At 31.1% G+C, this 15,515-nt stretch overlaps 1 protein-coding gene across 2 annotated transcripts in view; it reads left to right on the forward strand.

Moving 5' to 3' along the window:
* The first annotated feature begins 1,564 nt into the window (after nucleotides 1–1,564).
* LOC130902747 (facilitated trehalose transporter Tret1-like) overlaps nucleotides 1,565–15,515 on the forward strand; it is a 59,289-nt gene continuing 45,338 nt past the window's right edge. The window contains exons 1-2 of one of the 2 annotated variants that reach the window (XM_057815012.1): nucleotides 1,565–1,997; nucleotides 8,273–8,293. In XM_057815012.1, coding sequence (XP_057670995.1) covers nucleotides 1,984–1,997; nucleotides 8,273–8,293 — 35 coding nt within the window. In that variant the 5' untranslated portion in view covers nucleotides 1,565–1,983. The remainder of the gene's footprint in view (nucleotides 1,998–8,272; nucleotides 8,294–15,515) is intronic. The other variant, XM_057815015.1, reaches the window with a different exon arrangement.

Genomic DNA, 15,515 nt, shown 5'->3' on the forward strand with positions numbered 1-15,515 from the left:
TTCTCCATTGGGAATAAGTGGCTTTTAAAACCACAGCTCCAATACTAGAATAACCACCAGAGAGATAATTCATCGCGGGAAGAGTACTTTGGCCGGAAGCTTATTTCAGTAAAGTCGCTAACAAACCAAAACGAATCTACTTCACGAGAAGAAAACTTTAGGCGGTAGTTTCAGGAATTCTATATGGGAGGAGAGTCTCAATTTGCACTGATAATACAGCACTTGAACCTTTTTGAAGTTGAAGGATCTTGAGTGTTCAAAACTTATCAAAAAGATGACTTATTGTTTAGACTATTCCCACTGTTGATTCAAGGACTAAATTAGTCGACGAAGAATAGGATCAAAATAACGATCTTGAGTTAAATAAGATTAAACTATGGGAGATGAAAATTGGCGACTCAATTAGCAAGAAGTACCCCAGCAATTTTACACTGCGAGAGATTTTGCTCAGTGGGACTGCCTTGTATGCTGAAACAAGGCCTGTTGAAAATAATTCTTAAAAACTATGGTGATTCCAAGATGAAGAACAAGTGAGGCACTAAGAAGAAAATGACTCTGTGTTTTTTTGAACTAACAGTAATAAAAAAGGATTGCTTTAGATATCGTTGGACCATTTCCGTTGAATAGTGATTAGTGGTAAATAAGTTCAAGTTGTAAAGGGTTAGCTTAAAAGTAAGTACCTAAAGAGACCACAAATTTCGCGCATGTTTTGGTGGAAGGATTTATCAGCCGATATGAAGTACCTTTGAAGGTTCAATGCAATGGAAGAAATTTGACAAACTGGGAATAAATAAAAAAGGAAAAACGAGGCCAATAGTCTTTTATTCACAAACCGAGAGATGATGTTTGTTTAAGATTTTGAATTTAAATGTGGACTTAGAGAAGATAACGTGATTTATTTTAAAAGAATCATAAACGATGTGCATGAACTGGTTAGAACAAAATGTACCATGGTTACAAAATCCGACGAGAAGAAAACACTTTTCTTGCTGAAATCTGTACTTGATCAAGATGTCATCTTTCACAAAAATAAAACACCTGATGGCGAACCGAAAGAGGTCCATTAAAACCGAGTATTCGAGAACAACCTGAACCTGCCTTGGAACGGAATATAGAGAGACAGATATTTAGTCACTACAGAGAGAATTTGTCATGCTCCTGGAAGATTACGCTCTTGCTCAGAACTTCCCATTAGTATTAAAGGTATTAAAGACGTCCATTGAATTGAATTGAAGTCCATTTTTTGGAAGAAGTTTACTAATTAGAAAAAGTTGAATGAAACAGGTATTGGTAAAAGACGAGTTCAATCTTATAGTTTCAGAGTCGATACACTTTTCAGGATTCATGGTAAGAGATTTGGAGCCGTACTGTGTAAGAATTAATCTATTTCAGGGTTTTTATATCGAAAATTTATTATCTACTTCAGGGCCTCCCTGTATAAATTCATGAAATAAATTTTATGTAGGTGCTAATTTTTTAGTCTTACACCAATCCAATAATATCTAAAAATTTCCAATGCAAATTATAGATGTCTACGTCATATTGAACAAAAAAGTATTTAACTATAGAAGACATAATTATAGTACAAAAGAATGTTTTACAGCTAATTTCTTATTAATATAGTTTTGACGATAATCTTAAATTTTTATTAGAAGCTCCTTAAGGTGGAGTAGTAGCCACTACATTTCGTGCGAAACAAAAACATCACAAAAACGCGTTAAAATGATAATAATTTTATCATACCATAATTTTTAATTAAGTAGTAATATATCTCAAATACTGATTTGCAATCTTATATTATTTGCTTCAACACTTAACAGTTAATTATCAACATAAAATATTTTAAGAATATTTGAATACAATAATATTTTACTACATACTCGTAGACACAATCGTCTCTCTCGATAAGTATTATCGTGTTTTTATATTTGTTAATTTTAAATAGTAATCAGTGCTCGCTCAGTAGGTTAGGACTTAGGTAATATGGATCAAATAGGGTAAGTTAATTTTATTTCTTATAATCTATAAATTAGTGATTTGTTTATTAATAGCTTTGAAAAGTGCGTCAGAATTGTGTGTGGGAGGGCATGAATATGGTATTTTTGTATGTATTGGCATCGAAATAATTGATTGCTACATTTTTTTTGAGGTAAAACATTTTAGTATGTTTTTCTATTATAAACTGATCACAATACTAGTACATGTTCAACAAACTTTCCAAGAAAAATATTTTGTTTGTTAAACCTACATGAGATGTTATAGAAATATATTGTACAATAGATAGAATTATTTTAATTGTCCAGAATTTCGATATTCGTGGATAAATAAATGGGAAACTCTGTACATCAGAGTTAAAGAAACGTAAATCTTCAAAACTGAGTTTTCCAAACTCTAACAAGCCGTAATAACAAAAGTCTTTGTAAAAAGTAATTTTTCGATTATAGTAATGATTTCAAGAACTAAGGTCCTAACAAATTCACAGAGCTACTATCTTTGGAATTTATGAATTTCGAACTACACCATCACACGTCGTTGTGCATAGTGTGGGATAATGGCAGAGAGACAAGGGAATAAAATGGTATTTTTCTTTTACTCATCAGCAGTTCAGGAGTTAATGGGAAATGCAACCAATAAGCTAACTGTAAGGTCCAAACCGGCATATGAATATGGCTTCTAAAAACAATTCCTAACCTCACTGAAATCAATCAGAAATATCCCTTGGTTGGCTACCTACCTCAATGAGTACCACATGAGAACAAGCTATATTTCCAATCAAGACCGCAAGGTGATAATGAACCTATTTTCTTGAGTAGCAAACATTCACGATTTAAGAAAATCTTGCTATGCTCTTCATTTATGAGAAATAAAAACTTAGTTCCAATGATTTTTAGAGGAAATATTCTGATAAATTTTGACGACGACATCAAACAAAAAAAAATATGAATATTCAAAATAAATCATTATTAGGTCACAACAACGTAAGTCAAATATTTTTCAATTTTTGGAAAAAATGTAAATGAAACTATTAAAAAATACCACTGTCGACATTGATGTGTGCTTTTGTTATAAGTATATGTTTTTAAAAAAGGGAGTTTTAGTGGCTTTGGAGTTTCATGTAAAATTGGTTATTTGTGATGTACTGTCGAGTTCAGTAGCTCCAGCTCTCTAAGATCTTTATCTTTTATTTCATACGCTTTCAAGTATAATACTCTGAAGAACTGAAGAACTTGATATATTATAAATACATTTTAGTAGTCTTAAATCAAGAGCACCAAAACCAAAAATATAAATTATATTGTTTTTGCAATAACTGTGGCTCTATTTGCATAAGAAAAATATTACAGCTAAGAAACGTCTAACCATAAAACGGCATAAAATGTACTTAATAAAGCTCTTCTGAAAAATCCACACTTTTAAAAACTTCCAGCGAATAATATGATAAATCAATAAAATTGCAAAACTATTCTTGAAAGGAACACTTTATATAAATATTAGTATTCCTAGAAGTGGTAAATATAATCCTTAGTATCTCAAATGGCTTACATCTGTGCAATTAATTTTATATCCTATATTCTCGATTTAAGCATTTTCTGTAAAATAGTTTGAAGAAGAAATTGACTACACTGTAATGCATTTTCTATTGACTATGGGAACTCTTAGAGGAATAAGTGAGACTGTTCAAATCTTCACATAACAGGTATCGTTCTATATACAATTGTAGCTTTTTATTTGTTAGCTATATTATTAATTAACCGCGTAACCTAAATAAGAGAGTTCTCTGAAAAGTTTCCGACCTCAACTTGAATATATCAGTACTTATCAATATAAGATGAAAAATATATTTGTGCATGCATTGAGAGAGCCATTTTGGACGGTTATGTTTGACAATCTTATGAGTGAGTGTAACCATTTTGCTGAAAATGGATAAAATTGAGTATCGAGCTGCCACTTACTATTTGTGTTTGGAAAGTTAATATGCATAAGTAAAATAACTGCGCGTTTTTGCGTATTTGAAAAAGCAAATCGTATTGCTGCGATTTAAGCGAAATAATTCGGATTTTTCACACTTCACTCTTCAACTGATAAACTGTCAAGACAGTGGATTACAAATGACGAAACTGGTTGGAATAAAAGAAAGACTGTTTTATCTATCGTAACAGTAATGGCGACCATTTTTCAGGAGCTCTTTTATCAGGATGACGCACCTTCTCACACTTCGGTAATTGCCATGGCTAAAATTTATGAATTGCACTTCCAATCGGTTCACCATCCACTATATTCACTAGATCTGGTTACCGGCTATTCTTTCATGTGTCTTAATCTTGAAATTTCACTTGCAGGAGAGAGATTTACATCAGAGAAGGATGTCATTACAAACATTAACGCCTATTTTGAAGAGAAATACGGCAACTATTATTTTAAAGGGTTAAAAAGTTTAGAACATCACCGGCTTAAGGTATAGACTCAAAAGAAGACTGTATTGAAAAATAAAAATGATTAAAATAAAGTCTTGTTTTGTTAGGTCGCAAACTTTTCTTATACCTCTCGTACGATGTAACGCCTGGTTCCCAATCACTTTTATGAATGAAATTTCCCATTTTCATTTGATCTCTACATACCATTTCTAATTGAATTGATTTGAAATAATAATAAAGTAGGGTTGGGTTATGATTCACGATAATTCTTAAAAAAAATTAAATTTGCATTTTATCATGTCTAATAAAAACAGATGTCGTTTTCCAATACGTTTTCAAATTAATTTTGTTGAATAAAACAAAACAGTTTTATGAAATAAGTAATCTCCGCTGTTTTCAAATATTTGTGTTCAATGTTCAAGGGCGTCCTATCCTCTATGGTGATTTCCAATCCACTTCATTATTCGAAGAAAAGACTTTTGCAAGGAACCAAATAAATAATCGGAGGAAGCAATATTTGGACAATATGTAGATTGTGAGAAAACTTGCTATCCCAAATGGTAGTTTTCTCGTAGTATCCGTAATCGTGATGACGCATTGATGACTGAAATTCATAGTTTGAGTAAGATGTTGTCGTTAACGAAAGTAAACAAAGAACACGTGTTTTAACCAAATCATTAATATACTTCTATTGGAGTGTTAAACAATGAATTTGTCCAACGCTTCTCTATATTTTATACGATACTGTATGGAATTATTTTTGTTTGGCATCAAATAGGCATCTGTCCCAGCAACTACTTACTCATTTGATTGATATTTCTTTCCTAGGAGTATTCGTTCGATGTGCACTTCATTGAACTGTCATTTATTCACTTACGATACAGTAAAAGAGAATTCTTTTATTCTGCATATGGTTTAATTTTAATCTGATTGCATTTTTTAGTGGTCTTATGATGTACAGTAACAGTAGCTGTTAATTGTTCTTTTCTTTAACAATATGGTATATGTACCCCAACATATAAAGACCATAAACTTGCCAATCGATTGTTGCCTTTTTTTCTTTCTTTCTTTCATTAAATCGCTCTTATTCCATTGTAAGGAGATAAGTTATCAATTTGGAAATATTTTTATATTTGTGAAATAGTATTTATCTTTGTCACGTTAACTATTTTTACATTTGCGCTTTTAACCACAATTTCAAGGATGTTTTTGGTTATCTGATATGACCGCCTCTTATAGACGTTCTGACGTTCTGAGGTTATTCAATTAAAAATATACCAACAAAAGGATAATTATAGATAATCAGTTCCAAATTTGCCAATTGTCTTGATAAGATAGTGCATCAGGGAAAAGATATAACAAATTAACTTCATGTCACCTCTAATGATTCGTTTTAGTCGTTTGGGCGATAATACACAACAGTTTTTGTGTTTCCTTATTTGATTTACTTTCTCCAAATACGAATATTATCTACCAATTAAAACAAAATTCATCATTAATTACTATCTAAAGTAAACATTTGTAAATTAAGAGTCCATGAACTGTACAACGATCCATCAATAAAACGTGACAAAACAAATTAATTGAGCAATAATAAATAGTACAACTATTATAATTAATGTCACTCTCATCTTTTATTAAGAAAGGTAACGACATGAGTTGTTTGTATATCGGCCTTCTTGTAAATTACTCATGAGCTCTTTCTCTTTAAATTATGAAAGAAAATAATTTTTAATCAAAAGAGACCTGACATTAAGATGAATTTAGAAGCATAAACATATCAAAAGATCTAAGAAAGTAAAGAGCGTTTTCTTATTGGGAACGTGGCAATGAAACACCAAAGTAGATTAACTTTAATATATTTCCCGAGCTTTCGAATGGATACTTATGTATTCATCGTATGGGAAATATTTGATTGAGGTTTGTGGTGGCTTTAAGTTTTATAAAATCTTGTATATATATATATATATATATATATATATATATATATATATATATATATATATATATATCTATTACATCACTTCAACCTTGAAGGCACACGGCTAGGTTTTTACAATTACAAAATATATATTTCAAATTTTTCAAGTTCTGTATTGCTCTTCATCTTCTATTCTCCAACTATACTCTCTACAATCTTCTTAAATCTGATGTTATCTTTTCTCTCCATTTCTTTTTGCTTTTTCTTCTTCTGATTTCCTTTCCTTTCATATGTGCGCACTTGTTAATTATGTTTGCATTCATTCTATTCACATGCCTCAACTATCTGTTAGACTTTTTGGGCTCTTACTGCGTGTGTGATATTAGGGTCTTTTTATATTTCTTTCAGTTTAGCATTCGTTCTTGGTTTCCATGAATCGTTGTTCATTTTCGCGCCCCCAGTATTTCAGTATTTGTCGGAGCTTCTTTCAATTCCATACTTCAGCACTTTTCTGCGTTAGTATCTAGACCTCACACTCATACAGCTCAATCGGGCTAATCATCGTTATGTACATTGTATATTCTTTACTTTTGCTCTTATTTAGGGACTCCATTGTTCTATATCCCTTTGCATCTGATTTTCGAGCCCTTTCGTATTCGTTATCAGCACTCCTAGATAATCGAGGACTTAACTTTTTCAAACTGATTAATCTTCTTTTGCCGTTGCATTCCAATATATTTAGTATTTTCTCTGTTTATCCTGTCCGCCCATCTTGTTTATACTTGTTCTGTGTATCTCCTGGCTAGCTACATTATCATCTGTAATTGCGCTTCCCTTATTATCACATTCAATGCGAGGCTAAAAAGTAGAGTAGATAAGGAGTCCCGCTGCTTCAGCCCTAGTTTTAAACTGATAACCTTCCTTCCGATAATACTTTGATCTCATTTCTGTCCAGAGTTAATCGCACCGTTCTTATTAGTTTTTTTTGGCACCTTAATATTCTGAAGCCACTTGTAACTTTGTCCTCTCTAATGCATCGTGAGCTTGCTCATAATTTATGAACAGTAAATGAAGTTCCAGATTTTCTTCTCGGTTATTGTTTTGTATTCTTTTTAAAGAAAAAACCTGCTCCGTCGCGATTTGTTCTCCTCTAAGCCTCCCTAATATCCGCCGAATTCTTGGTTATGAATTGGTCCCAGCTTTTTCTTCTTATTCTGACAAAGGCTTTGTAGGCCTTCTACATCTACATCTAGTGTAGTGCTATACCCCCGTAGTTTTCGTAGCAAGTCTAATTACCTTTCTTCTTCTTCTTCCATTTTCAATATTTCACATTTTATCTCTGTTCCTGAAAACTCTTTTACCTTCTTTAACTTTTTTTGTTCTGCTATCTGTTGTTGCATGATGATATCCTCTGTTGTCATTTAATTAGTTATTGAAATATTTGCAGTCATGAAATCAACGTGCATTGCTAACCAAGTGCAATAATTTGAAGATTTTATGAAAGTTCGTTTTCACTTTATGCAAAAAATAGTTCAACTTATTATTTATAAAGCAAATGAAAATGATCAACAATTAATTAGTGAGAAAAATGAACCTATATGAGATTCCAAGGTCTTCAGTAAGTTTTCAAATCGCTTATTTGAACTGCTAAGTTCGCCTACTTTTCACACATATTCATTTGTGTTTGGAGAGACCTTTGTCTCTGAACTGTACATTTTCACTTTTAAATCTATTATACGAGAGTGTCTTTTTTAACATTTTAAAATCATTTATCTAAATAACTAAAAATTAAATGAAATTTGTCATAATAACACCCACATTATAAAACCGCAAAAAAGTTTTTCTTGTTAAATTAATAATATATCAAAAAGCATTTATTTCAATTTTTCTTTTTTGTGTTTAAAATGATTAAATCACTATTGTTTTTTTGTTTCAGAGCTAGCCACATAAGTTTGAGGTAAGTACCAATATAGCTATACAAAAGTAGTTTCCAAATTATAGTAAAACTAGTGAAATTACAAAGTGAATATTAGTAGTTGTAAATTACGCTACTAGTGGTATTTACAGATGACTTATAGTTACTAGGAAGAATAATGTTAATAGTATCTTACAACAAGCGACACCTCTTTAAAAAGGTATTAAAAAAATTAGATGACTACAAAACTTCTGTTAGTGATTCTTAATCAGTACCTATTCATAAGTTAAGTTTAATTCCATTAAAACATCCTATTACGAAACTCTTGTAATTATTCTGTGTTTGCGAAAATAGCCTTACATTCTGCAACATGGATATTGTCAGATTTAGTTGTGTTAGGTTTGATTTGAAATGCCAAACACTATTTGCCATACAAATATTGATTTAATGCACCTTAAAGGTACAGAAAAGCAGCAATGGCCCAATTTATTTTTCATAATTATTATTTTGTTGTTTTAAGTGCTGTTCTTTGATTATGTCAATGCTATACTTCTTTTATCAAGTACTTTTCAACCCCATCTATTAAACAATCTCTCCTTGTAAATGACAATAATTATTTAGTCTATTGAAAAAATATGATAAGGATTATTGTAGTAAACATACCCTTATATATGTTATTTAATGTTTATATTTACTACGAGTGCTGCTATTTCAGTTCTGAGATAGACAAATAAAAACAAATATTTATAATTAGATATGGCTTTATTATTTTTCAAGATATTCTCCATTAAGATGAATACACTTTTGCATGCGTTTAAACCAATTATCGTAGCATTTGTTTAATTCCGATTGAGTTACGTACAAAACATGTGATTTGAATGCATAAACCGCTTGTTTGGGTGTAGAAAAACCTCGAATATATATATTTTTCATCTGTGGGAATAAAAAGAAATCATTGGATGCCAAACAAAGACTGTACGTATGTCCTATTAACAAGATGTTTTAACTGTTCAAAAACGTTTTTGTTTGAACTGATGTGTGACCCACATTGCTCTGGTGGAGAATGATTCGTCTTTTGCGATCGGTTTCTTTGATTTTGTCGAACGCTTCTGGCAAACAAATGCTAATGTCCCATTCAGTATTGACTTTTCTATGTTGCTCTAATGGAACTGTGGCGACATATCCAGTTATTCTGAAAAAACGCAACCATTTGCTTCGAAGTGGTTCGTACTCAAACAACTTTGGTTGGATTTGGCTCGTCTTGAAAGAGCCATACAGTCGATTGTTGTTTGATTTCGGGTTCATATGAATAGATCTTTGACTCGTCGCTTGTCACGATCTTATAGATGTCTTTTGAATCATCGCGATTGATTGTTTTCAACATTTACTTGCATCAATCGACACAAGCTTATTTTTTAGCGATTGTCAAATTATACCGTATCTGACGCGAACAACTCGTTTTTTCATCTGTAGACTGTGTCCCGTTTTTCTTGAGACTGCACTGTATCTCAGCTATTTTTAAAGTTTTAAACACGCGGTTTTCGCGACCCTGTATCAATTTTTTATAAATTTTTTAAAGACACAAACAGAAATACTTTCGTTCCTGAAATACAAGGCGAAAACAAAAATTTTCCTTTTTGAAGATGTCATTATTTTTCAACACATAGGTGTTGCCATACCTCAAAACAAAACAAAAAGTGGTAACCCTCGTCTCTTTTTTTAATTATAGCATCAATTACTTCATAACAAGTTGCTCTGTTTTTTTGTCTATGTCCCATACTCTTTTCACTGGCCTTGAATCTTCTATTCTGACTAAATCGTCCCATCAACTAAACTGTCTCCGCTCAATCAATCCGATGACATCGATTGCAGATCTTGTATTAAAATCCTATATCGAAAAAGGTTGCAACTTAAGTTTTGAGATATGGCAATGCTGATGGGAATATGTAAAATCTGACATTGCTTTCAAACAGATTGACAGATAGTTTGAACATTCATCTTTGTCAAAAAATGGAATGAAATTTTCATGCGATAATTTTCTATGATTTTCGACGTGGATTAAACGAACAGCAGTGTGCCGAACAACTCGCTTCGACTTTTGGTGATAAGCATCACCTCGAGCTACCGTGTTTCGGTGGATTCGTGAAGGTCGTTCAAAATCGACTGTTGTGCCAAGAAACATCGATGCTGTGCGTGAATTGATACTGCAAGATTGTCATTTGACATACCGTGAAGTTGAGAAATACTTGGGCATTACTTTCACTCGTATACATTCAATATTGCATGAAAATTTGGCTGTCAAGAAGATTTGTTCGCGTTGGATACCGTATAATTTGACAATCGTTCAAAAAAAAAACTCGTGTCGTGTCGATTGGTGGAAAGAGATTCTGAAAAAATTCAATTGCGGCGTTTCAAAAGATGTCTATAAGATCATGGCACTCGATGAATCATGAATATATGCGAGGTCAACGTTTTTGGAGGTACTTCAATCGGAATGGAAAAAATGATTCGACAATTGGTTTAAACGCATGCAAAAGTGTACTCATCTTAATGAAGAATAATAAAATAAAGCCATATCCAATTATAAATATTTGGTTTTATTTGTCTAGATCAAAAAGTAACAATCCTCGTATTGTTACTTTATGACTCATTACAACTATTGTTATTTGCTCTTATTATTATAATGAAAAAGTCAACATTTGATGCAATGCTTGCTTGGCAATTTTATTAGCATTACATACTTTGTTACTTCACATTTCTGTCATATGCACAGTCCTATATGCTATAAACTATCCCTGAAGCTGTGACTTTGAACTTGAACTAGGAAAGATAGTGAAACTATTTTGTCTAGAACCTTTTATGGAAAAACATATTGTAATAGCTTTAGCAAAAGCATAATTTCCGTCGATAATAACGAAACTTCAATTAATATTTTCAATAAATTTTCCAGCCTTGTATAAAATGTTTATTACGGCAATAAATTGAGAAAAATAATAAAATTTAGAGACATGAATAATTTTTTTAATTAAAATGGTTTTATTATCTATGTTTAATTAAAATATGAAAAATGCGATATTCCAAAACAATTCAGTGGTTTCATTAGTTAGTAGAATCGGCAGTTGTATTTGAAGTATTATTAGTTTTTTAAATCATTAAAATTTTTAATTCGGTAATTGATTTACATTTTCCAAACACACCATCAAAAATAGCAAATCAAGCTTTGGATTACTAGTAAAATCCATTAAATTGTAATTTAAAAAAAAAGAAAATAGTTAATCATACTAAAAAGTGGAAAAGGCTTCTTGGTATAAGAATAAAATGAATAACGAGACAATTAATATCACTTTTCTAAAAGTGTAGGGTGCTTAATATTAATTGTTAAAATTTTTTACAAGTTTCATTACAAAATGAATATACAAAACACGCCACGCTTTTAGAACAGCTAATTTTCTCTGCAGTCATTTTTTTCTTATATTAAATTTTTTTGTTTTGATTGACTATGAAGCTTCAATTTATATTATATATTAGATTAAATGATAGCGTGTTTTCATTGAAATACATTTGTGATAATATATATGATTGATTATATGATTGTGTTATGCTTCACCTTTAGATGATATTTTGCATATTAATTTTGATCAATAAAGTTCTTTTATTTGTTCATCATCCAATGCCTTACGCGGCTAAGTACTACTACATTAGTTAGTCCAATAGGAAATAGCGAAGAACATAGTTGAACGACAAGATGATTAATTGTACAGACGTTGAAGCTGACGAACTTGATTGAGACATTGGAACAAAATTATTTAAGGGTATTACCATCGGTACTAGACAAGTGTGCAAAATTTGAAAATCATGTGATTTTAATGGAATAAACATTATAACGATTGCTAGTTCAAATTATCCTAAATCATTATTGCTAACTTCATTTGCTTAAAATAAATGGATTTATCGGGATAGAAACTCCTATGACATTTCTTAAAAAAATGAAATATTTGAAGACAAAACCTAATTAAATGGAACCTCATTATAAGTTGACTCAATTTTCCTTGTAGAATTAGAGAATGTCATTAAACATGAGACACTCAATTTAAAATAATTTTAGATTACAGCCATAACTGATGTCTTATGGTTAATTCAATATTTTGAAAATAAATTCTGCCGTTCTTCAAAGGAGAAAACAACTACATCCCTGGCTAATGCCTCGACGAATATTGAATTACAACTCCTCTGAAGAGCAATGAATGAATTTGCTGTTGATTTACATGTGTACAAAACTATTGAAGTGATTGTTTAGGGATATATTGTTTATACTAGACGATCACTACTTATGTTTAATCGAGCCATTATTACAGCTAAGCATAATGTTGATTATGTCCTACAAAGTACTTCAGTGCTTTACCTAAATGGGCGACCACAAGAAAACGCAGCTCCTAATAACTCGAGCTATGTAGTTTCTTTGAGAAGCTGGCGCAAATGATTAGCTATAACCAACATGTTCATCATATTTGAATCTTTGCAAGCCTGTTTTATGATATGAGATATTATCTTCATCATCATCATTCAAGTTTCTACTGCCCAAAGAAGTTCTGAAACTCAATTTTTGAAATTGCCTTCAGTGTATTCGTCGCGCTAGTTGCTATCCACTCTATGTCATCGAACCAGTGCTCTTAGAGTGGAAAGTGCGAAAAGTCGTAGAGAATTACATCGGGATTGTATGGAAGCTGACAATATTGTGTTTGTTGAATATGAATATTTGATTTGATTAATGAGATGGAGCATTGTCGTGATGAAGAGGCCAATCAACACTTGTTAAAAGCTTGGGCTGTTTTTTTTCTGACAAAATCACAAAATATCTTCACTACTTCAACTTAATATTCTCTCTAGTGATAGGGTAACCTCTCGGAGCAATCAGTCAACATCATTTAAACTTTGCCAACTTGTAAAGTGACTAAAACAATTTATCAACAAAGCCTGATGCGATTTCTCTGATCTGATTTATACTATACTATAGCAAAAAGAGAGAAGGAAAAAAATATTGTAAACGTGAGGAATCTTTCACTAATAAACACGTCTAGTCGGTAACTATCCTCATCAATGGGAGTTTTAAGTTGGAGGTGTGTACTCAATACTTTGGAATAAACTTGGGAAAAAAACTTAAGAAAATCAAATCAAACCAATGAGACAAGGTAGAATATATATTTTTTGAGAATTTGATTTTTTTGTTCATGAAAAAATACTTAATACAATTTTATTATGTTAAAAGTTGCTAGAGGAAGTCAAAAACATTTTGTGAAAGTCTTGACGTATTCCGTTGTTTCAAAAAGTGTTTGTTTCGTCCTCATTTCAACAAATTTCTGCTTGGTTTCATTTATTACTGGTGTTAAATTCATATTTAATATGCAACAAAATTCAGTCAGTAAATACATAATGGAGGAAAATTTGAACATAAAAAGATATTGCTTAACCCGCTTTAATACTCACTAAAAACGAATGTGAAAATATAGGCTTCCTATATACAGATGTTGAGAATTCATTAGGTGATCAAATAATATTCACCCGCCTGAAACGTAAAATGCGAGCGTTTTCTTTCATCTCCACTTTTATATTTACGGGAACGAATAGAAAGAGTAGCGAGTGCATCATTAGCTTGATTAAAAATTGATTAGACTTATCTTCTATAATTGATTAAAATCAAGGAAGTCAGCTGTTCTTCTCATTGTAAGATAGAAAGATAAAGCTAATTTAATTAACCACATTTGTCTGACAAGTTTATCTTAAATAATCATTCTTAGTACTTGGTTTTCAATTAAATAAAAAACTCAACCAAACTAACAGTCTTTATTGAAATATGTTGTTTTATTAGAGAGAAATAAAAATGGGTTTGGAACGTTTTAGAATAGTTATTTTCGGCAACCACTATAAAATGTGACATATTCTATACAGTTTCCTTTTATTTAAAATTGTGAATTGCAAAATTTCAACACGGTAACGAATCAACGTGTAAAATAAAAAATTTGAGAAAGCAGCAAAAGGCTGAATTCATACGATGAAAATGATGACAACGATCAGAACCTAACTTCCCCTGAAATTGTAGAAAGAGCCTCACAAATCAGTGAAAATTTATTGCCATCGACGTCGAAGGTTCAATATGAACATGCATTTAGACCATACACGAACTGGTAAATGGAAAATAAAATGAAATCCTTCTTTGAGAAAATGTTAATAACTTATTTTGGTGAACTCTGTACCAAATACAAATCCATTACCCTGTGGTGTATATATTTTATGCTCCGTGGAACGCTAGTAGAAAAACGTGATATTAACATTGCTATTAATTAAGAACTTTGTTGAAGAAATTTAAAAAAAATCCAACGTCTTAACCAGTGGCAACATCAAAACATTTCTTGAAAGGGCTTCTGATAAAGTCTATTTGTTAACAGAGGTTTGTAAACATGATGTGCCACTTCAATTCTTCTAACTAAAATTTACATTTGTAGACCGCCCTTATTTTTGAAATTTGAGGATTTATCCGGAAAGGTTAACTTCACAAAGTTAAATCGTTGATGTTTCTTTTACTAAACCTAAAAACATCGACAATTTGTTATTAACAATTATGAATAAAAAGAAAATGTGCTATATATTGAAAGAGAAATAGAAAACAAATATTCATAATATATAAATGTATATCTAACTCCCAGCAACGAGACCGTAGAGACATTAGAGACATTAGTTAAAATTTGAAGAACCAGTATTGATTGTAACAGAAAAAGTATACGATAGAACAGAAATTACGATTAAAGATTCAAAAGAACACATTGGAGAAATGAAAGATTAAATGGAGCATTGAAGAAGAGTATAAAAGAGTGGAAGATATAAGAAGAGTTATTGAAGAAATGTCAAAAGATACTCAACACGACTTATCAGACCAATTAAAGAAGTGATAGAGGCAAACTTTATAATGAGAAAAAATCGAATTAAAGGATTATATTAAAATAAAGCGAACGCTGTAAGAACAGACACGCACTATGAAAAACTTCCAACGCAATTCTAATTATAATAGTAAGAGCCTGAATGAGGTGGTGGAGTAAATATAAATATATAATATTGATAAATGGGTGATTGCATTATAACTGTGATATTCAATGTCCTGTATTGTTTTTTTGTACTAGTCATTAATTAATAATCAATTAATAAAAATTTTGTGTTAATTGAATAATTCTTAAGATATTTAAACATTATTTTTATACAATATAACTTGCCA

The sequence above is a fragment of the Diorhabda carinulata genome, chromosome X (assembly GCF_026250575.1).
Source record: "Diorhabda carinulata isolate Delta chromosome X, icDioCari1.1, whole genome shotgun sequence".
Classification (NCBI taxonomy): Eukaryota; Metazoa; Arthropoda; class Insecta; order Coleoptera; family Chrysomelidae; genus Diorhabda; species Diorhabda carinulata.